Below are 23,483 nucleotides of genomic sequence, written 5' to 3'. Positions count from 1 at the left end.
CCCCCTTTCCCCAGTTGGGCTCGATTTCACAAAGCAAACAAATTCATCATAAGAAAAGTTGTCAGTGCTACCAAGGTAATTCGGACCTGTATGCTTCGTTTTGAAAGGGCAAGGGCACCAAGGTATTTTCTCCTTGTATAAAGGGCACCCTACGAGGAAATTGTAAACTTCTACTGTGAGCATTTCAAGGGCACCAAGGCAATGACCAGGGGACATGGAGGCAATCGCCTCCGTGAAGAACTGCATATAAAACCCCAGACAAATCTCTTAGCACAAACAACAAAACAAGCTCCAAAGCTAACCCTGAGACCTTTGCTCCACGACCAAGTTGAGACCTGGAAACAGCCAAGACCACAACAAATTGGGTTTCCAGACCGGTATGGATATCAAGTTTAAATTGAAAAAAAAAAAAAGACTGGGTTCCGTGTCTTAAACACTGCTCTACAGAAGTGTTGCATAAAACACATAAATCTGGATGCATGTAGGCCTATACCAACCACTCCAAAAGATTCTGTTTAAATCAGTGGCACCAAAACATAACCTCCACTACATGGTCCTTTGTCTTCCTCTAGCCATAAACTCCTGTAAACTAGACCTTTTCCAACACTTAAAAGTAAGCTTCCTTGAAGGTTCAACTGGGATCAGATACTTTTCTTAGAATTTTCACCCACTGGAGAACAAGAAACTCTTTAACCGGTGAGGAGCTATCTCAGCCAACACATTTCTCAAACCTTTTATTGTAACATGAGAATATTCATTTATCAGGAAATTACCAAGGTCAGTTACCATGACAACTGAATTAAAGGAAAGTTTTATTTGGGGGAGGGAATGGTATATTCACACAGCTAACAATTTGACAAATGAAAAAAAAATTCTTTAAAGAAAGAAGTTTGTGTTTCTTAAAACAACATCAGGGCCATATTACATAGAACATTTTGATTAAAGTGCTTAGTAAGCAGGACACAAGTCAGAGATGGTACAAATGCAGGTATGATGTATCGCTAGGTTGGTTTAGTGCTTAGCCTAATTTGGGATTAGACAGCTCTATAAAAAAATTGTGACAAGGGCCTAACTTCATACAGCTGCTTGAGCACTAATTAAATAAAAACAACAAAAACGTGGTTTTCCCGAATAAGATGCCAAAATACCAAATAATCTATGCCCTATACAAAGAGTAACTGGCATGTTGCTTATTTTAGCTAAGCAGAAAGTTGTGAAGCATTTTGGTTCACTTGAAAAGCAGCTCTAACAAAATTGGGCCTAGGTCTTATAAGGCCAAGTAAAAAAAAAAAACATGTTTCGCGTCCCCGCCTGCTTCCTTTTTACAGGCCGCCTCCTTTTTTATTTTATTTTTTATTTTATTTTTTTATGCACATTATTTTTATTTTTTTTTTTTAAATAGGGTTATTTTAAATGATCTCAGCAAATACAATCTGAATGTCTTGTCTGAATGCCTCGACTAAATTGTTTCATTTATGTTTTGTGTATTTCAGCAGTAGAAAAAACAATGGATATTTGACATTTTAACAAAGAATGGCGGCCATCTTGAAATAAAAAAAAATAAATAAAAAGCCCCTCTTCCTCCTTTTTTTGAAAAACCCGGACGTGAAACATGTTTTTTTTTTTACTCGGCCTAACAGGCTTTCTAAACACACAGCTTGCTGAAGGGGCATATTATTTGAGGTGTGAGTTATGGCGATTCATTCTGTAACTAAAGGTTGACCGAGTGTATAGGCCCTACTTGGGAGAAATTAACAAAAGCAAGAGGTCAAGGATCAACCAACCATAGAGCAAGTTCATGTCCTATGGTTCATCAAGTCCCAAGCTATTACCTTGTAGCATGGGACCTTGCTCCTTTATAGATAATTTAAACTGCCGGCTTCGTTTCCTAGAAACCTTTTTTTTTTATTTTTAAGATTGACAAGAAAAAAGCATGGCAATTACAACGACATGGCTACAACGCTGATCAACGCTGTACATCCATGATTGTACATGAATCAAAAAATTAACAATAACGAATAAATTTATTTAGAAAAACAAGATAGATTTTAACATGAAGTCTTAAAGTACATAGGGGATAAGCGTAGCTTAATTGGGAGACTGCTGCTAATGCATTAAGACAACCACAGAAATTAACGTGACAGGAGTTCAAATTTACCAACTGTAATTTCTGGTAGTTTTTCCCAAGTGAACTATTTCAAATTCCTATTATTTTGCAGTTAGGCAACTGTAAAATAAAGACAAATCTACTGGTATTGTATGCAAATATGCCATATTAATCTTATATATATGGGCCCTAATCAAGTTGTGTATAAAGGATTCTGGTAAACTCTGGTACTACCGGGACGTCAATTTTTAAAGATAAATAATACCAGCAGATTTTGAAAAAATGCCAGGGTCAGCTTTTTGACAGTGAGTGAAAAATAGCGTTTAATGTGTTCAGCCTCTAAATAACTAGCTGTTATTTTTCAATTTTTTTTTACGATTGTTTAAATTTACACTCAACTTTTATATCACATTACTTTTTTAGGAAGATTTGTTAACAAAATGTCTACGTCCAAAGCTATAATGAAACTCTGTACATGTACACAAAAACATTGTAAATTTGTAAACAAGTAAAGCAAACAAAAACTAACCCTAAACTTGGCACCAATTATTTACTCATGGGACATTAACCCAATACCAGAACACCAACGCTTCTTGACAGTGGCACAGACTATGCAAGTCTCGTCATATTTGGACATTTTCGAGACTACTCTTTTTCAGGTTATGGAAACAACAGGTTTCAAAGTTTGATTACGGGCGAGACTTGCACAGTGTACTGATGCATGATGTACACTGACTTAATTACACATAGTCTTTTGCCACAGACACAAAGGTGAATTCACCAAACTCAGGCAAAACTGGGGGGAAAGTATTTTTATGGTATAGGGGAGGTACAGATTAATAAAAGAAAATTAAATGATAAACTATGAAACATTACATACCAAGACCACTTTATACAGCTCTCTGTTTGTGATGTCTTTGGTGTAAGTCCAGGGCTGGTTCATGATTCCAACACGGAGAGCCGAGTAAACCCAGATCAGTCAGAATCATTCAGCTTCAATAACAATTCAGAAAACAAACACCACAAAAGCCCCCCGAACAAACTTGATGGTTGCAAAACCAATTCCGGTGACTGTTCTCTGATGTCTGTTCTCTAATGTAACGACTGCTCTCAAAGTATTTATTTCCTAAGATCAGAACTCCTCAAAATCTAAGCTTTTCCAACATCAGATGAGCATGAATTTCTTTTAACGCTGCTCTAAAGTTCAATAATTATCAAAGCCTAAATTCCCTCTGAGGAACTTCACAGCTGAATACCTCTCCCTGCAGCTTCCAATTAGGCCAGCCTATCACCACTCCTCCAGTTGTCAAGGGAGCTATTTTTACGTTAGATCGAAATGCTGCGCATTCCTCAGCACTGGATGATATCTCCGACACCGGCAATTCGACGAAGATGAATGAGAAAAAGTTTAGACTTTGTTGGAGTTGACGTGATGGATGTATGAGAACTTCCCAGCTGGCCTCTCCTTGTAAACCACAACTCAACTGAACTTACAAATCACAAAGTCTGCTTCTCGGTATTCATGAAGCTGATAAAACATCAGCTTGAACTCTGCGTCTGGGGCGTTTGAAGACAATCACTCCCATGCTATGTCAAATATGCATGCAGAGTTCCATCTCTGAAGCAACAAGAGACCGAGACCCAGCGAGACCTGGTATATAATCCTGCCATAAACTATGTAGGGCGAAAGATTTGTTTTTTAATGTGGTGGTACACATGCCAGCCTGCTGTACCAATAGCTGCTTCACGATTCCCTTGGACGTCACGCAGGGAATATAAACCTCTCAACCATGCAGTCAGCTGAGCTGGTGATAAAACTCAAACATCCAAATCAAACCAGCCTTGTTTCTATCGGGACAATCACCACAGTTTATGACACAATCCTAAACACATCCACACCATGCTACAAGCATCAGCAATAGTCCCGGTTCCTTTTTGCCAAAGCTCCACCCTCGTTACACCACAGCTCCCATGGTAACACAGTGCAAAACACAGGCTTTTTAAACCACTAAGGTTTGATATCCACCAGCTGTATATCTTGTTAGACAGCCATCATCCCGCAAGCCAAGGTTCACAAACTACACATATCAGTCAGTAACTTTACCCAACCAGTCTGTACCACCAGGCTCTACACTCAACCTACATCCGCCCCTGAACTATCAATGTCTGTGATAACCCACAGAGAACCAAGGCACTATCACAGCTTGCCTCGATGGGTAACTGCAAACCAACACCAATTGAGTTTTTTTTTATCCAAATTTCCAGATGAGCCCCACCAGCAGGGATGGTCCACAAAAAAGATAACCAGTGAACTTATTTCCTGTCCTTGAGCATTTTACATGTGTTAATACACACTACAAACCATAAGCCATATTATATAAACCGCCATAAATCTCACAGTTTAGTGATGATTTACTTGCAAATTTATAAAAAGGTGATGAAGATCAAGTAACTTCATAATGTCCAAAGGCCTAGGTAGTAGCATTGCACACCTTCTACCCAGGGGACTTTTTCGTATAAATAAATTGTCCTTTCCCAATGTCCACTTTGGTAACCCCACACCAACTGTACCCTGCCTCCGTGAGCCCAGCTGGTAGCCAGCCTTGTACAGACTTGTCGGACCATTCCACATTACCATGGTAACACGTACACAGGGTAACAAGTTAAAGGACATGGGTAAAAGCATAGAGACAGGATTGGTAAAAGGGAGTGGTTTTTGGTTCATTTTAACTGTTAGTGTCAATGAAATAATTTCATGAATGGACACAGTATCCAAACAGCCTGTGAACAAATTTTTAACAGAAAGGCATCAGGACCGAAGTCTTTCTCAGATTCAAATGATTTAGAGTCATTGTCTTAATCAACTGCTCTCCGTTGCTGCTCCTTACGAAGTAATTTGTATGCTTACATATATTTTGAGATTTGATGAAACGTGTCTAGTGCCTTTAAACATTTTTAAAAGATATTTTAGTGCTCTTGTTGACTGGTCTGCTGGACTGTGATTTAAACTGCACAGCTGTGTCATGACTTAAGGTGTAGGCAAGTAATAATAAATAAATTGAGTGATCTTTTCACCTAGCATTTGTGAAAGCTCTTGGTAAAATCGCACATCACCTGTGAAATCTGAACTTTCCTTGACATGGTTTGCCCAGAGGATATTGGCTGAGCCCCATTGTAATTCATGCCACTGGCTTTATGGCATGGAACACCGTAGTAAGACCATAAAACGTGAAATTGGAAAACGAGACTTGCTGTAGCGAGTCACATTAAATTATAGAACTCATTATTCGTTCTTGTAAAGATAAAAAAAGGCACCTCTGTGAGAGCATAGAGGCTGTGGTCCAAGTTCTCTATGGCGAGAGGAACTTGAGTTTCTACAGGAACATTTTAAGGGTGCACAAAGGCAATGATCAGGGGGCATGAAGGCAATTACCCCCTAAGTTGTTTCCTATGAAAAGGAAGTCCTGTATGTATAGAAAACAAGAAAAAACTCAGAGCCTATATTTCTCTTTGAAATAAAACTTCTTTTTAAATTAAAGGCAGTGGACACTAATGGTAATTGTCAAAGACTAGTCTTCACAGTTGGTGTATCTCAACATATGCATAAAATAACAAACCTGTGAAAATTTGAGCTCAATCGGTCATCGAACTTGAGAGATAATAATGAAAGAAAAAAACACCCTTAATATCACACAAAGTTGTGTGCGTTTGGATGGTTGATTTCGAGACCTCAAGTTCTAAATCTGAGGTCTTGAAATCAAATTCGTGGAAAATTACTTCTTTCTCGAAAACTATGGCACTTCAGAGGGAGCCGTTTTTCACAATGTTTTATACCATCAACCTCTCCCCATTACTCGTCACCAAGAAAGGTTTTATGCTAATAATTCTTTTGAGTAATTACCAATAGTGTCCACTGCCTTTAAGAAGGCGTGGAGTTTTACATACTTTCTCTTTATTTTTTTGCATTTATTAAATAACACCAAGGTATCTTCTTTCAATTGTCACCCACATTTTCTTCAAATTGAGTTCAACACTGAGTGCAACAGCAATGTACTTTTATGTTGTCTAAATTTGTTATTTGACTTTTGATCCCAATTCATGGCAACGGTTCAGATGGTATCTTCGGTTTTTCCTCACGAAATGTTTCTGTTTGCAGTTCTTATCTTTGCCTTTTATACTCGGCAACAAGTTGACAGCAGCCAAATAAAAAAAATTTAGCTGAGAAAACATTATTGGTACATGCTATCAGTACCCTAAGGTAGTTTGTACATCATGATTTTAAAGTGACAGTACTGAAGCAAAACAATCCTTACAAAAATCCACTTTTCAACATTTTAATTTGCAATATGTCGTAACTGTATTTGACCCCCACCAAATAAATATGGATGTTACATGTAACTTTAGAGGATGGTCACCGCAGGCCTATATGCCTTTTTGAAAGGACAAGGGCACCAAGGCATTATCTCCTTACTTGGTTTTAGAAGGGCACATCTCTGAGTAAATTGTATAATTTTTTTATAATTTTGGATTGTGTGAAACTGCCAAATAAATAATAATAATAAAATGTAAATTTCTATCATTTAGAGCATTTTAAGGGCACCAAGGCAATGATGACGGAGCATGAAGGCAATCACCTTTGTTGCCTCCGTGAAGTACATGTATCATCATGCCTAATCAAGATTATTTGTTCTGACAAAGCAAATCAAACTTTGTCCTACTTCCTCAGCAAACTACCATCAAGTGTGAATAAAATCATCAAATTAGTTCCCCTTGAAAAGCTATTTCCCTAGGGAAGAAGTTTCCCCTGCTTGTCATCAAGACAAGTGTGCAAAGAACATGGGGTTGCGGTGGGGTTAAAAATCCCAGGAATTTCCTTGGGTTTTATTTCCAGGGAATGGGAGACTTTGGAACGCTTCACCAGGAAGGGGGACAACTTACCAGGAAAATTTCCAGGCATGCGCACATTACCGAAAACAGTGGGTTCACCTGGTAAGTCTGCTGCCACCGAGTGTTCCAAATGTTCCCAATTGGCTCAGCAGTGTAAAAAAAGGCTTGCCTTTCTCAAGACCTTGACTGTCTGCACATTTCCCTTTAAAGACTACCTGCTTGAGAGGAGTAAAAGCAGTCCGTGGGGTGCTGAGAGGGGTGATGAGAGGTGGAGGTTTTTATGCAGGAGGGGATAAAGTATTTGGTTATTTATTACCCTGAGCAGGCCTCAGGGGGTTAACATTTGGCATGTCTTACATTTACATGGGATGAAATTGGACAACATAAAGTGCACCATAAACAATGGAACATTAAAAATAGAACTGTGCATGTTCAATGTTATCACTATGCCAACCTAACACAGAGTGACAAAGTTCAGACTAGTTCATTCAGAATTAAGTTGTCTGATCAAAGCCAGAATTTGAAAAACAGAAACTAGGCAAACCAGAGGCTAAACAAATGGCAAAACAAATAAATAATTGAAATACACAGTATTTACTGGTTTGAGTACAGAACCCAGCAGTTCATAAATTTGTAGCAGAAACGTACTTTTAAGGCTCCCGTGCCTTCACAGATTAATAAAACACATTACATTTAAGACCTGCAAAAGGCACAACACTTGTTTTATAAGGTCAGGACAGAAAGAAAGAAGATCCTTTTTAAATGTATGTATTTTTTTCACAAGGATGAGTCTTGTTGTACCATAATTTATAATGGAAAGTGTTCCACAACCTTTTCAATGACTTTCGAAAAAAGTAGTTTCCAGACATTTCAACTGCCTTTGATATGTTCACAATTGATTCCATGAAAGTACTAAATGAAGAAAATCCTTAATATAGGGCGATACATACGCACGAGACTGTGCGTAATCAAGCCAAAATAACTCAATAACCTAAAGATCGGAAACAAAAAAAAGATCCTACGATCAAACACTTACACCTGCCTTAACACCAATTTCCTGCCGGGGAAAGGAAAATAAAGAAACTTCTTCCACTTACATTTGTCTTGATTGGGGATTCTGCGGCAGTTTCGTTCAAAGACGAGACAATCTCATCAGTAGAAGATTCACCAATTTCCTCAAAGTTAATTGTCGTCTGCATCTCATCTTGGCAATTTAATTTCTCCTCGACATAAGCTAGTTTGTGGCTGAGAACGTTTATAATTCCTAGAAGATGGAGGTATGCGGGATCGGGTTGCCGTCGATGGTATATTGCTGACTTGATCTTGTACTTGTAGTAATTTGGCAGAGGTTTAGTTTGCTGGACTTCGTTTGGTTTTGGTTCCTCCGTGGGGGATGGTCCTTTGGATGCGGTCCTGCCGTTCATTTGTTTGAAATTTGCCAGTGATTGTGTTGGAGTTGCATGTTTTGCATCAGCGGTAGGGCTAAAGAGTTGTTCAAGTGATTGATTTAACTGACGCCACGAGGGTTCCTTGGTACCATCAGTACTGTCGGGTGTTTCTCTGCTTGTTAAGTTTGGGATACTCCCATTCCTCGTTATCGTATCATACTGCGGCTCGTTGGGATTGTTACTGACGGTTGAGACTGGAGGGGGAACCTTAGGTTTAGTTCTTCCATTCATTTGGCTCGTTGTTTCATTGGCGCTCATTATCACTTCATACTGCGCCTCATTGGCGGGATCACTGACCATTTGGGGAGCAACAGTAAACTTCCATTGTGATTTCACAACAGGTGGAGTGCGTGGAGTGTAATGTTTAGTCTTGGGTGTGCTCTGGTCTCTCACCAAACTTGGCGCACTGCTGAAAGTCTTCATCTTTTGATTTAGCGTCTCGTTAGAATGGTGAGAGAACGTTTTGAGCGGACGGTCAAATTGCCTTTCCATGGTTGGTGCTATAATAAGGACTACAAATAATCCTTCAACGATGTGATGCTTCACTTAAGCTGTGTGTCTTAACCAAAGTAAAAAATAAGTCACTCTGAATAAGTTGAGGTGGGCTAAACTTGGCATCATTGATTTGGAAAAAAGGGGTCACCACTTCTTCTGAAGTTGGGCGTAGGGCTTGTTAAATCTCAACGGACGGGAGGGGCCCCCTTTCCTGTTAAGGTTTTACTTCCTGCACAGGAAACCGATTGTGACGATCTTAACAAGTCGATCAAGCTTTCCACTTGTTCATTCCATGATCTTTGGGCGACATCTTACCCATTTGAATTTTAAGATGTTACAAAAGTCAATCAAGAGTCGGGGGATCTCTATCTGGGTGAGCAGGTTCATACACGCCCAAATTTCTTTAAAGACAGGGGTTTGAAGGAATAACTAATCTTGTGACCACATTTAAATAAGAAAGCCACAAGAAAAACTTAAACGACACCCTGTATCTTTAAGACATCTGCTGACATTTATCACAAACACAGTGTCAAACTTATTTTGGCTGCAGCGCCATCAAAACACTGGCTGAACTTCCTTGTTGGTATTACCAGATAATACTGCCGTCCGACCCTCTGGGAATTCAAGATCTTGACATGGTCCCCGCAGAGAGGAAGAATCGCAGCTGCGCTCACTCACTACTTGGATTTCCTCAAGTGAGATACTTCCTTAAGCTGATTGGAATCAAATAGTCTTAATTTGTATTGCCCGAAGGCAAACTACGAGGGTCTCTTTTGTGTTTTTCCCCGAGGATGAGAGAGGAAGAAATGATGAGATGACGACACCGGTTTAAGTTTGTTGTTTTTCAGACAAGATTCTTACAAAAGTTACTGTCTTTCAAGATACTATTTTTAAGGCCTTATTACTTCTTTATGATGGTCATTCCTGTATTTTTCCAACATGTAGTTATCTTACACTTTCCTCGTCTGGTTAGCTAGCGAAGAAAGTTCCCTCTTTCTTGATTTGCATCTTGGTTGTTATCATTCAGTAGAGCCTGTGGGGAGAAAGATTACAAACATTACACAAGGTGATAATTATTTATGTAATGTACATTGATTATCATACATTAGACATAATAATTTACAATATTTGACATAGGCCTATAAGTTCCCCTGTCAGTCTAATGCCAACTCAGTGTTAATCTCTAATTTGTTCGACTCCAAGAAAAATTTGTGTTTTAAAATGCTGAATTTTTAAAGACATTTTTGACGAGGCTGCTTTTGATCAAAAACCCTTAAGAGAATTAGCAAACCAGATATTAGCAAGAGAACCAAAGCACAGAAAGCAAAGTAAATTTCAACGGCATGTTTACTTATTTAGGAAATTGATCTAAAAAATATTCATACAACCCCATCTTGTTATTGTTGTCCTTTGAGACTGTCTTACAATTGACACTTAGTGAACATTGAAAGCTGATACTAAACAATTTGCAATTCAAATTATTGAAACTCCAAATTCATCTCCACATCCTGTGTTATTTTATACAGCAGTGAGGTGGAAGATTAAGGGAATCAAATAAACCCTTTCCAATTCCATGAATACATTTTCTTTCTGAATGTAAATGGATAGATATTCCATGAATAAAAGGCACTGCTAAAAAAATAAAAAGGTGTAAAAAACAAAGTATTTGAGGAGAAATTCCAGCGTGATTTACATGATATCAAACTAAGATATAAATTTGATTTTAGTTTGAGTTGATTTTTGACATAAGGTATGTGCCAAAAAACCCAAAAGTCAACTTTTGTAAGTGTGGTATGCAGGTGCATTTACGACCTTTTGTGACGAACACTAACTGCTTTGTGCAAATCTGTCAGGAAATATTTGACATTCTTGGTGTTGAGTGCTTTTGTTGAACTGTAAAATAACAGGGTATTATGCGTGAGTGTCTGTGGCAAGCTTTTATTTCAGGTATCAATAGGTATTAGACTAACTGAAGGCCAGTTTCTTGGAGATCGCACAAGAGTGGGTTTTTTCCGCTGAAGCAAACATTTCTAATTTGTAGGGGTGTGTACTTGAAAAGAATCTATTCATCACAAGAAATCTATTCTTCTGTTTATGACAAAAAGTCCTACTCTGCATGAGAAACCAACCATGATAATTCCCTGTAACTCATAAAACATAATTTTGTTAAATACTTCTATATACAAATTCTATATATAGGTATTCTTTCATTTTTTTTTGTAATGCTGTCCCAACCATCATCCGAAACTGAATTTTGAAGTGGCTGTACTACTATGTACAGTAGTATACTACATGTACAGTCTACCCTATTGAATTTGAAGACTCTCAAACCTACAGAAAAAATTTTCCTTAAAAGAAGGTCAGGAATACCTAGAAATGCATGACTCTTTCCTACAAGAAAGAACACTTAATTGGAATGATGGAATATTGAGGACCAGACCAAAAATTTATGAAGCAGTTATGCAAGAACTTCCCTTGCTTCTGTCAAATTGCAAAAGTTCACAGCAGCACCTTATAAAAACACCCCTTTGAAATTGTAAAAAAGTTGATTTTGAAAAAGAACAGTGATCTAACAAATTCACTTTTAAAAGCAAATGCATGCAGTTCAAAAACTTTTATGTCGGATATTTGGGAAAGATTTTCATATCCTGCCATAACTTACTATTTTTCCACTCATGTTACCCCCATTTGAGTAAACTAGATGTTAGTTTATTAAAAAAAAAAATAAAAAATAGTTGATGGCCTGATGTTCCCTTGGAAAAAGACTTTGCTAGGGTCGCAACGTCAGGCTATCAACAACCTTTGACAGTTACACCATAGGTCCTTTTGGTTGCTTATAGTAAGCACTTTGCAAAAGTTAATTCTATTTTCTCACTACTTTATTTCATAACGAATGAAAAAGTGGTCGCATGATACAGAAAATGTTTCTGATATATTTAATATTTTATTGCAAAAACCTTAATTTGCGCTCATCAGCAGAATTTCAAATTGTACAAAGGAATCAATTATAAAGGCACTTACCCAATTTTGGTGTCTGCTCCAGATCGAGGCAGCCTGACTTTTATGTTTCGTCTCTGGATTCTCAGGAAACTTTGGTTTTATTATTGCAGTAGAAACGCTCCAGGACAAACCAAAAATGGCGGCCGAAGAAAAATACAGTTTCGTCTGCACAGGAGCTGAATCACAATGGCTTTATTTGAAAGCTGTGCCCTGTTATTTGTAGCAAGCCTCACGTCTCTATTATCCCGAGAAAAATGTCCTTGGGTGAAGTAGTGGCGATGGTGTTTGCACAACTACGCAGACTAACATGTTCTGCTAATACTTTTTCACAATAAAGATCAGCGCAATGGCTTCCACAAAGATCCTTTGGACGTCTAGTCTAGCAGTAACTAAAAATCAGAAACTTCGGTCAAAGTACACCAAAGCAATCATAGACTGACCACTGATTGATCCTTGGAACTGGTCTGTGGTCTCTGCTTCCAGTGTGGACACCAGACCCAATTAAGATTTCAAGGGTTTGAAGTATCATGTGTGGTAACAGCATTCCAGCGTTACCAATGTTCAGTTAACCTTCAGCCCAATAAAGTTTCCGCTCCAGAGAGCAGCCTACCAATCCTTTGTCATCCAAACTCAGAGTTAATCAAAGAGAGACCTATTTGATAAAAGGCACTGGGTAGTGGGTGTACAGGAACATAGTACATCACTGATGCATTTAAATCAGCAATACAAACAATAGGCTGTGAGTTTGTGACTGACAAAATTGGGTTGAACTGCTTTTGGTACCACAGTTCACTGGCTTCGTTGAAAGCTTCTACACACAACATTCGTGAAAGCGAAAACTTTGATGACAATCTTTCAAAGAATTCTTTGATGGTCCAGAATCACACTGTCTGAACAGCAGCAATGCAGCTGAATCACACTAAAAAAAGAATCATTTCTTATCTCCAACTTTATGTGTGTACATTCTACCTCCATGATTATCCCATGGAGATAGTTCTACCGTGGTTCTACCTCCATGATTATCCTAATCATAATTGTTTCCTGTATTGAAGTTACGATGTTGCTTTATTTCCGGTTGCTGGCTGGTTTCCTCATCTCATTGACAACCAATTTTCTGTATAAAATTTGAAGCCTCAGGAGCACATCGGCTGGTCTAGCAAGAGTAACATTCCTTGCTTCAGAAGCTGCCTGACAACTTAATGCTTCAATCCAAGAGATATTAGCAGTGAAGCTTCTCTCACGAGCACGGCGAAAAAAGACGGGCTTTGCTTGACACTACTTAAATAGCCTGATCCTTGGAGCTTTCCACTTTATCAGCCTAAATGTTGGCTCAACATGTCCCTGCTCATGCCAACCAGGACACAGGAATAGTCTGTCGCCAACTGACAAAGTTCCAATTCTCCCTCTGTATAATCCCCTTTTTCCAAATAGAGGTCAAACACCCATTCTTCTCAAGATATCCCCCTCCCTCATCCACCCCAGGCATCATTGATACACAAAGAAAAATCTCAGACAGAATTCCTTTCCTCCATCCACTTCAAATGAGAAATATATAATTTACATCTGAATGGAGTTGGTGGGGAGGCTGGGGCAGCATTCCAATGGAGCCTGAAACCAGGCACAACAGAAGACTTATCACGACATGTACATGGAGATTTAAAGACTAGTTTCCTTTAAGAAAACGGTCAAAGCACAAACTGACCAAAACGCTGAGCAGAACAAACCCACCACCACAAAATATATTTTTACATGAAGTCACGACAAATCTTACTTGCGTTATATACAAATACGTGCAACCTAAAATCTTACTTGGTACATCACCAGGAATTAAGATTTAAAACCTAAAACTTGTACCCCAGAGGCATTCAGAAATATTATCCTCTTCATGAAAATATAAAATGTTGTTTTCTTTTTTTGCAAAACCGGGTAAAATACTGTATTAACAAATACCATGTGCAATAAAGACAACAACCATTTATCAATTAAGTTGTAACACTCAATTTCTTCAGTGATATTTCATACAAACTGGTCAGTGTTTTTGCCCACAAATGAGGGAGTGAACAACCCCTTTAAAGAGAGTGACCAGATCCGAGTAAACATCTTATTAACATGAGAAAAGGGGACTGTTGAAATCAGAGGTCTTAGTTCCAGTAGTTTCCATGTCTAAACACCAAGTAAGTCCTTGCTCTGAGGAGGGTCAACATTGACAATAGGTGCCGACAGTTTAGTCTCAGTTTGGGCATGGTTTGAGCATGGAGCTATAAAAAGGAGCTTCATGGTTTGAGCAACAGAACAGACTGCGTTGTTGTCACTAGTCAGAGTATGGAGCTATAAAAAGGAAGGAGATCGAACGGCCAGTAGATCAAAGCATGGAGCTACAGCTCCATGGCCTGAGTAATCACACACCCCTTTCACACTACATGTACCTACAATGTAGCCAATTAATAGGAATATTGCCCCAGGAAATTCCTGAGAAACTTTCAACCAAACACTTCAACCTACATGTTTGTTCATTTAACACTCAGTTTGCTGGACCCAGCTGGACTTTAACCCTTCTCTTAAAGGCAGTGGACACTATTGGTAATTACTCAAAATAATTATCAGCATAAAACCTCACTTGGTAAAGACTAATGGGGAGAGGTTGATAGTATAAAATATTGTGAGAAACGGCTCCCTCGGAAGTGAAGTAGTTTTTGAGAAAGAAGTAATTTTCCACAAATTTTATTTCGAGACCTCAAGTTTAGATTTTGAGGTCTCAAAATCAAGCATCTGAAAGCACACAACTTTGTGTGACAAGGGTGTTTGTTTCTTTTATAATTATCTCGCAACTCCGATGACCAATCAAGCTCAAATTTTTACAGGTTTGTTATTTTGTATATATATGTTAAGATACACCAAGTGAGAAGACTGGATTTTGATGAATACCGATAGTGTTCAGTGTTTTTAAAAGCAGAAATTCATGATGGCTGTTTCCCAAAGAGTTTGGCAGGGTTTAAAAACAAGAGTAAAAAGGTCACACCATTTAAAACAAAAAATCTGGGATTTCCCATGAAATCCATCTAGTATACAAGGGCCTTCAAAACTTGTTTAAAGTTTACCTTTGTGAGCAAGTGTGCATTATGCTGTAAACTAGTCGTTGTAACATCAGAATAAACTTATTTCTGTATTTTGTATAAATCAATGTATATGTTGGCCTTTTTGGTTGGTAATAACAATAATAATAAGATTTATTAAAGCATAAACTTCACAAAACTTCTACATGTAAAAACAAAATAAATACGATTTAAAAACATCTGTTAAACAACAGTGCCCAGGAAAGCATAAAAGTTGCAAAAATTAACTGTTGCCAAAAGGCGTATAAATCCCCCAAAAGCAAACAAGATTAAGGCAAGACAGAGCAAAGACCAACAAACCCAAAATATTTATCATAACAAATCGCAGGTACAAGCAGTTTTCAACAGCTGATCCTATTTTCTCAACTTTAAAAGGGGTCAGAGGTGTGGTGAATTGGCAAACTTTTGCTCCTGTCCAACCACAGTCCATCTGAGCATGATCTGAGTCATTTGTTAGTCTTTGAATATGATGCTAACCTAACCCTTAACTCTATTTAAAGCAAGGGTCCATGCTCCATGCCCCCCAACATTCCCCCACTTGCATTGTTAAATGAGGACTCCATACAATACATGTACATAGCTGACCAAAATGAGTTCATTGTACCATGCAGCAAGCATCCTTGAGGATGCGGCTTATCATCATCAGTGTCTTTTCAGCACCAACTGACTCAAAGCTTGCTCCAAAAGTGTTGTTGACAATTAGCTCCCTTTAGAGAAGAGGTTTCTTTGAAACTAGGAAGGTGTGAAAGCATGACCTGCACTGGAATACAGACAGTGAGGTTAAAAGACCCAATGACCACAGAGATCACAGTGCCAGACCATAGCGTCCTTGCCCTATGGTCAGGACACTGTGACTTCCAGTGTGAGGGGGGGGGGGGGGCGTACCCCAGGGAATAGCCGCCCCTACTCTGAAGTAGGGGTAGTGGTACAAAACTCTGGGGTATTCTTGAAACATGCAACCAAAACCCTGTGAAATGAGGACTTACTAGACGAGGACAGTGAGAAAGTGTGCCGGGGTAACCATGGGATAAAAAAAACACTCCCAGAGCCTCCCTAGTGCTGTATTCTACAGGGGATAAGAGATCCAGTGTGAAAGGCCAAGTTCATACTTCCTGCGATTGCGAATGCAATACCATTTTTGAAAATAACCATGTGACGTCAAAATTCACTTCGTGAATTCACTGCATGAATCAACTTTACATAGGAATATTGCCCCAGAAAATTCCTGTGAAACTTTCAACCAAACACTTCAACCTACATGTATGTTCATTTAACACTCAGTTTGCTGTCAGACCCAATTTATCCGAAAATAACCATGTGACGTCAAAATTCACTTCGCATTCGCATGAATCGACTTTACAGTGGTCCAGTGGGAAAAGGCTTACAACACCTGCGGACCTATCAACATTTCTGTCCATGTGGCTAAGTTATTATTCTCAATACAAATCTCAATATAAAATCCCACAGATTTTTCATCTTGAAATTGCAAGTCCACTATATATGTAACAGACAATGTTGAAATGAAACCTTACGTACAGAGAAAAGCTTGCAGACCAATAAATTGAGACAGGAACTGGCTCATGCTGGCTAACGAATACTCACTAAAAATAGTTGAAGGCAAATCATGCTAAATAAAGAACAGGTCCTCGCCTAAATTACATGTGGACCTACACAAAATGAAGTCATTATGTATTTCAAACACATGTGATGAAAAAACACCAAAAGACAATTTATATTTTTAGTACATTCTTCTGGACACTGCAAAAAATTGCCATTTCAAAGCCAATGTATCCATGTAAACTTTAGTTTCTACAAACTAATCTTACCTTAGTTAATTCATTCACAGTCGTCTGCAAAACCTTACCAGTCCTGGCTTCCCCTCATGCTGACAACATCTATGGAGTCAACAAAATAAAGTAGGGGATGTCAAAAATTGTAAATGAACAGCTAGAACATATAAACTCAAAATGCCCCAAATAATAAACACACGGAGTGTACTGTCACAGAAGAAGAGTATGATATTGAATGTTGTTCCTTTTTCTTAAGGTTTATAGTTTCATTTCCTCATTTGCACAATGATAAATTTTATTTATGATTCCCCATACGCACTAAAAAAGGTCAACATACATGTCATACTTTTCTATCATTAGAATAAACATATCAAGGAAATATTGAGGGACAAGGGTTATATTTCAGCATTGGATGATGATAAACATACAATGAAGATGAATGCAGTATTTACTAACTCAATAAAGAGCACGTCTTTAAAGGCACTCCGGGACACTATTGGTAATTACTCATAATAATTGTTAGCATAAAAACTTACTTGGTAACAAGCAATGGAGAGCTGTTGATAGTATAAAACATTGTGAGAAACAGCTCCCTCTGAAGTAACATGGTTTTTGAGAAAGAAGTAATTTTCCACTAAAATATTTGACTTTGATTTCGAGACCTCAGAAATTGCTTTTGAGGTCTTGAATTCAAGCTTCTACATTCGTGTGACAAGGGTGTTTTGTCTTCCATTATTATCTCCCAACTTCAATGACCAATTGAGTTTAAATTTTCACAGGTTTTTTATTTTGTGCATATATTGAGATACACCAAGTGAGAAGACTGGTCTTTGAAAATTACCAATATTGTCCAATGCCTTTAAAATAAGATTATGAGATTGGGTTTACAAAAAAAAATAAAAAAATAAAAATGTTGGATTTGTTTTAATCTGAAAGCTCACTGATTCTATACCTCCGTCTGCAATAAATGTAAAGTTCTGTCAAAGTCTACAATTAAAGCATTTTGGAGATTTCCAAAACCAACGTACATTATGCACTGTACTGCACATATGCTGAGGCCTAACATTTCATTCTTCACAGGTTAATTGAGCACCAAGGTAGGTAGTAAATATGCTGCGATATGTGCAAGAGGTCAATATATAAAAACACATGCACAGATTTTGTGAAAAAGTCATAGATCCCCATACAACAGAAGTTACAATACATCTTTCATTTTTTAATATCTAAAGCAAACAAAAACATTATAGTAAGGTCATCATGATACATAGAAAAATAATGTACTGCATGACTACAAAATATACATGAAAAAGAAAAACAACCTAGAATGTTTGCGTACAAAACTAACTTGACCTTGTGTTTAAAATGACAGTGTTCGATCTTCGACTGGTTCTCATGGCCACACAGTAAGGACCACAATCAATATAACATACAAGTACATATACACCACCAGAGTTATTCCTCTAAACCACTGAACAAAAACTTTTGTACAGCAAAAAATCTTCCTTTATGTGCATCCATTGATGCATGTATTACCTTAAGTCAGATCCATAAACTTTAATCAGTAGGCCCTACACACTTGTTGAGAAAGTTTGTTCAAGTTTTTTGGCTGTTCTGAATCCAGGGGGATAATGGTACATAATGTTGAAAGGGTGACTGGTGTTGAACAACAGAGGGCTCACTCCCCAATAAGATGCAAAGAGCACCATCACTTAAGACACTGTGATGGGAGACTTTTGAGACGATGGTGGGATCATACTCACCGGTCCCAGGGTTCACCCTATGCATAAGCCTATACCGGTACATGTTATTTGCATGCCGATACAAACAATACGCAAAAAATTATTTAAACAAAATACTTTTTAATTTTTATAATTTCACAAAAAACATGAAGAGAAAATCAAACAGATAGCAGTCAGGCTTTAAAAACCAAGATAAACACCAAGAAAAAACCATTCCGAAGACCTTGTTTTGATTCAGCGTGCTTCGTCAAAAACATCAACAAATTTGAGTCCACAATGCACCCCCGGTTACCTATTTACTTTATGTCAGCTCGGTCTGACCAAGTGTGAAATCACTTTGGACAATATCGTGTCAGTGCACCAATGTCACATAATGATACTGTAAAAAGTTGTATCTCACACAAAAAATTCCATGCAACAACGTTGTATCTTGGCATTGGCCTCCATTGACTTTAACACCCGCTTTCAAGTAAGGTACAAATTTTAATTATTTGCATGCACCATCTATTTTTGTGACAAATTGATCATGTATGGATTATGGACACATTGTTTTTTTTTTTTTAAACAGGTCACAATAGCACCCTCAAGAGTCCTCTTTCCCATTCTGAAAACTGTGTGGTCCTGCTATCATTATTTATTTCATTTTACAACTCTTTTTTTTGAAGGGATTTAAGCCTGTACCAGGCGACCGGTCAGTGAATCACATGCATGAAAGAGTTTAAATGGTCTGAAACTCGCATGCTGACACCACAAACTAGGCGAATTATAATTTTACATTTAGTAGGCAATTAAAGGGAAGGTACACTATTGGTAATTGTCAAAGACCAGTGTTCTCACTTGGTGTATTATCTCAACATATAATGCATAAAATAACAAACCTGTGAAAATTTGAACTCAACTGGTCATCGGAGTTGGGAGAAAATCGATGAAAGAAAAAAAAACCTTGTCGGACGAATTTGTGTGATTTCAGATAGGAATAAAAGACTTCTACTAGCTAGTAACTAGTCAGTGAATCACATGCATGAAAGAGTTTAAATGGTCTGAAACTCGCATGCTGACACCACAAACTAGGCGAATTATAATTTTACATTTAGTAGGCAATTAAAGGGAAGGTACACTATTGGTAATTGTCAAAGACCAGTGTTCTCACTTGGTGTATCTCAACATATAATGCATAAAATAACAAACCTGTGAAAATTTGAACTCAACTGGTCATCGGAGTTGGGAGAAAATGATGAAAGAAAAAAAAACCTTGTCGGACGAATTTGTGTGCTTTCAGATAGGAATAAAAGACTTCTACTAGCTCGAAGTCTTTTATTATTTTAGTGAGAAATTACCTCTATTTCAATTTCTATGCTACTTCAGAGGGAACCCTTTCTCACAATGTTTTATACTATCAACAGCTCTCCAATGCTCTCTACCAAATCAGTTTTTAAGTTAGTATTTGTTTTGAGTAATTACGAAACGTGTACCTTCCCTTTTAAATGAAATCTAGATTCATCATATATTAGAGTTATAAAGGCTAATAAAATAATAATCAAACTAATAAAGTCAGTACTTACAGTTTCTCCACAGTTTCTCCAAAATTTGTGTCAAAACTTGGATCTTGAATCAGGGGGCCTTGTTTTGAAGAATAAACACAACAATCCAGCGATGAAACTGAAATGAGGATTAGAAAGAAAACGATCTGATCAACAAATATACAATGCACACCCTAAAAAAGTATGTTTATTTTTATCAGCAGATGTTTTTTCAAAGCTGTTCACTTTGCGTCGCGACAACACCATCCAAGGTGACCACTTAATTAAGCAGGCCGCTAAATTAAGTACACATATGAACAGTGAACAAGAAGAGTCCATTTTTACAATGGTATAATCATGAAGGCCTTCCTCCATGGTATAATACGACGGCTGAAGGAAAACATAATAGTGAAAGTATGAAACCTTCAAATGGAATGTAAAGGGTTACCTTGACCTAACAAGTAACAATTGTCTGCAGAATTGAAACGTCGGAAGGATTCTAATAAAATAAGAAAATGACAGTCGATCTGTACATTTGTACGAATCTTTGTGCTGCAATATCATACCATGCACCATACACATTGACCAATTGTTTAGATTCCGCCGACTGTACTTGAGTGATTCTCCCAATACAACCATTAGTTAGTTTGGAGCTTCAATTGGCTGCAGCCGATTTCACGAAACGCTAGGATTAATCCTATCTCGAGTTAGGACGAGTAACTCATCCTAACTTAGGATTAATCTTAAAGACCTGCTTGAACGAAAATGTCAAGTCGTGAACTTTGCTGAATTCCACTTAAAATGTTTTCGATGAATAAGGAAATCGAGTCATATGATTATAAATAGGTTTCAATTGTGTAAAAAAACAATCATTTTGTATGCCCTTGTCCAGAGCTTTTCTGCGAGATTTGCGAAAAGCCCCGTTACGTAATCACTCTCAAAACGTCAAAAGTAGATAAAGCCGCTTTGTTGCAGTGTGGATGTATAACAAAGCAAACTCCCACAAATGACGTCAGCGGTATTGTCCTTTGACGCCCGCTCTCAACGGCAGAAGTGTGTTTAGTTTTTAAAAAAACCTTTAGGTAAAATACCATTTCTGTTGAAAACATTCCGCTCAGGTAGCTGTTTAAGGTCTGCATGCTACAGTGCAGGGTTGGGACTCGTCCTAAGTCCTAAGATTAATCCTAAGTTAGGAAGAGTTTGGTGAAATCGACGGCTGGTCTCTTTGCATGCAGTTTTGGCATCTACACAAAACTTTAAGTCCATTTTTATAAAATCATCCAAATTACCAAAAATAATTTTGGCCAAGGGTCATAATCCACTTTTAAAAGGTACATTATATACATGTGTGCCTATGTTAATGACAATCAAACCCAACAAAGACATTTTCATGTACATGTTTTTAAATCATAGATATGTACATAGAAAGGACCCAGGTTTAATGTACCCTGTAAACAGCTAGCCTTCCTGTACAAAATACACCTGTTGCAGTTTTAATTAACATAAAAACTGTTGTTGTTACATTACAAATTAATACCAGTTTGCTTTTAAAAGCTTTGTGTTGCGAGAAGAACCCCAAACCATACAGTCATTCCCTTGCTCCATTGAACGGTAATTTTAAAACGATTGGCCACGTTTCAGAAGTGCTTCCAAAAACAGAACTTTTTCTTCTCACAGCTTCCTTCCTCCCAGGAAACGAGAGTCAGCCTACTGCAGTTTAGGGCGCCCAAATGTTTCCTCTAAAAAAAACATTCTTGACATCGCCCTGTTTGAGAAAGTGGGTTTTGTTTCTATGGCGACTGCTGCCGGGTCCCTGCTTCCTGTATATGCTCTTAGCTTGAGTTTATGTACATGTGAGTGTGAGTGGTCACCATAACGACTACAGGATCTGTATTTTTGTTTTGCTGGTATCAGCTAAGGGGGGGGGGGGGTCGTTGGCTAAACGAGATGCCACATGTAATCACTAACAATGCCCGAGCACCAGACATAGAATGGACCATCCAGAATAGTCAATGTTAAAGGCACTGGACACTATTGGTAATGACTCAAAATAATTATTCGCATAAAAACTTACTTGGTAAAGAATAATGAAGAGCTGTTGATAGCATAAAACATTGTGAAAAACAACTCCCACTGAAGCGACATACATGTAGTTTTCGAGAAAGTTCAAATAATTTTCCACGAATTTGATTTTGAGACCTCAGAATTATATTTTGAGGTCTCGAAATCAAGCATCTGAATGCACATACCACGTGTGACAAGGGTGTTTTTCTTTCATTATTATCTCGCAACTTCGACGACCAATTGAGTTCAAATTTTCACAGGTTTGATATTTTATGCATACATGTATGTTGAGATACAGCAAATGAGAAGACTGGTCTTTTACAATACCAATAGTGTACAGTGTCTTTAAATAATTTGTTTAAAGGGACTCTTTTGGGTACTGAAAACTTTGCTCCCTGAAACTGCTAGAGGTAAATAATATTACGTCATTCACAGTGAGTAGGGATTCATGTCATGGCCAAAAACTTGATCTACAAAAAGTATTAAACCACTTTAAAGGAGCACGTTGCCTTGGATAGGTCGAGTTGGTCTTTGAAAAGCGTTTGTAACTGTTTGTTATAAAATGCATGGTTAGAAAGATGATTTTAAAGTAGAATACATTACAATGATCCACACAAATTGCGTGGTTTTCCTTTTACTTTGCGAACTAACACGGTCGGCCATTTATGGGAGTAAAAAATTTGACTCCCATAAATGGTCGACCGTGTTAGTCGACAAGGTAAAAGGAAAACCATTTCGAGTGATACTTGTGTGGATCATTATATTCTACTTTTAAAATATCTTTGTAATCATGCATTTTATAACAAACGGTTACAAACGCTTTTCAAAGACCAACCCGACCGATCCAAGGCAACGTGTTCCTTTAATGCTTACTGTGTGTAGCATGCTGCTTTTGCTCCCACTCTATACAATATTACCCTCCCAGCTGATGGGGATTATTGATACAAGACTAAAATAGTTTCAGATCATTACTGGGTGCAGATAACATCTTGCCACTCAGGCATTTTCATCTCTAAAAACTCATGTTGCATAAAGAAATTCATTACGCACTTGAAAGACGAATGTCTCAATCAAGTTGACAAATATTTGGTGAAGGGTCTGAAGGGTTATTCCAGTAATCCGTCATCAAAACCCTTTGAATGACTTACTCCCCCTGGAACATTGCTGAACATTATAGAATTACATGGGATTACGTACTATATTCTTATAACACCAATATGATACACCATAGGAACATCACTCCATTCTTGTAACAGCAAGGCATTTTTTCCTAAGGGTACCTGTACAATGTATAACTTAAGCTCGTACTTTTCTTAAAGG

At 37.8% G+C, this 23,483-nt stretch overlaps 1 protein-coding gene across 5 annotated transcripts in view; it reads right to left on the bottom strand.

Moving 5' to 3' along the window:
• LOC117291430 (SH3 and multiple ankyrin repeat domains protein 1-like) overlaps positions 1 to 23,483 on the bottom strand; it is a 69,076-nt gene that overhangs the window by 40,120 nt on the left and 5,473 nt on the right. For 3 of the 5 annotated variants that reach the window (XM_033773097.1, XM_033773099.1, XM_033773098.1), the window contains exons 1-2: positions 11,959 to 12,767; positions 8,092 to 9,970 (exon numbers count right to left, since the gene is read on the bottom strand). In XM_033773097.1, coding sequence (XP_033628988.1) covers positions 8,092 to 8,934 — 843 coding nt within the window. In that variant the 5' untranslated portion in view covers positions 8,935 to 9,970; positions 11,959 to 12,767. Of the gene's footprint in view, positions 1 to 2,987; positions 4,042 to 8,091; positions 9,971 to 11,958; positions 12,768 to 16,876; positions 16,946 to 20,141; positions 20,239 to 23,483 lie in introns of those variants that run through there. The other 2 variants (XM_033773103.1, XM_033773100.1) reach the window with 2 other exon arrangements.

Source organism: Asterias rubens, chromosome 6 (genome assembly GCF_902459465.1).
Source record: "Asterias rubens chromosome 6, eAstRub1.3, whole genome shotgun sequence".
Taxonomy (NCBI): domain Eukaryota; kingdom Metazoa; phylum Echinodermata; class Asteroidea; order Forcipulatida; family Asteriidae; genus Asterias; species Asterias rubens.
Note: the sequence above shows the minus strand (reverse complement) of the source record. Positions and strands in the feature narration are given on the sequence as shown.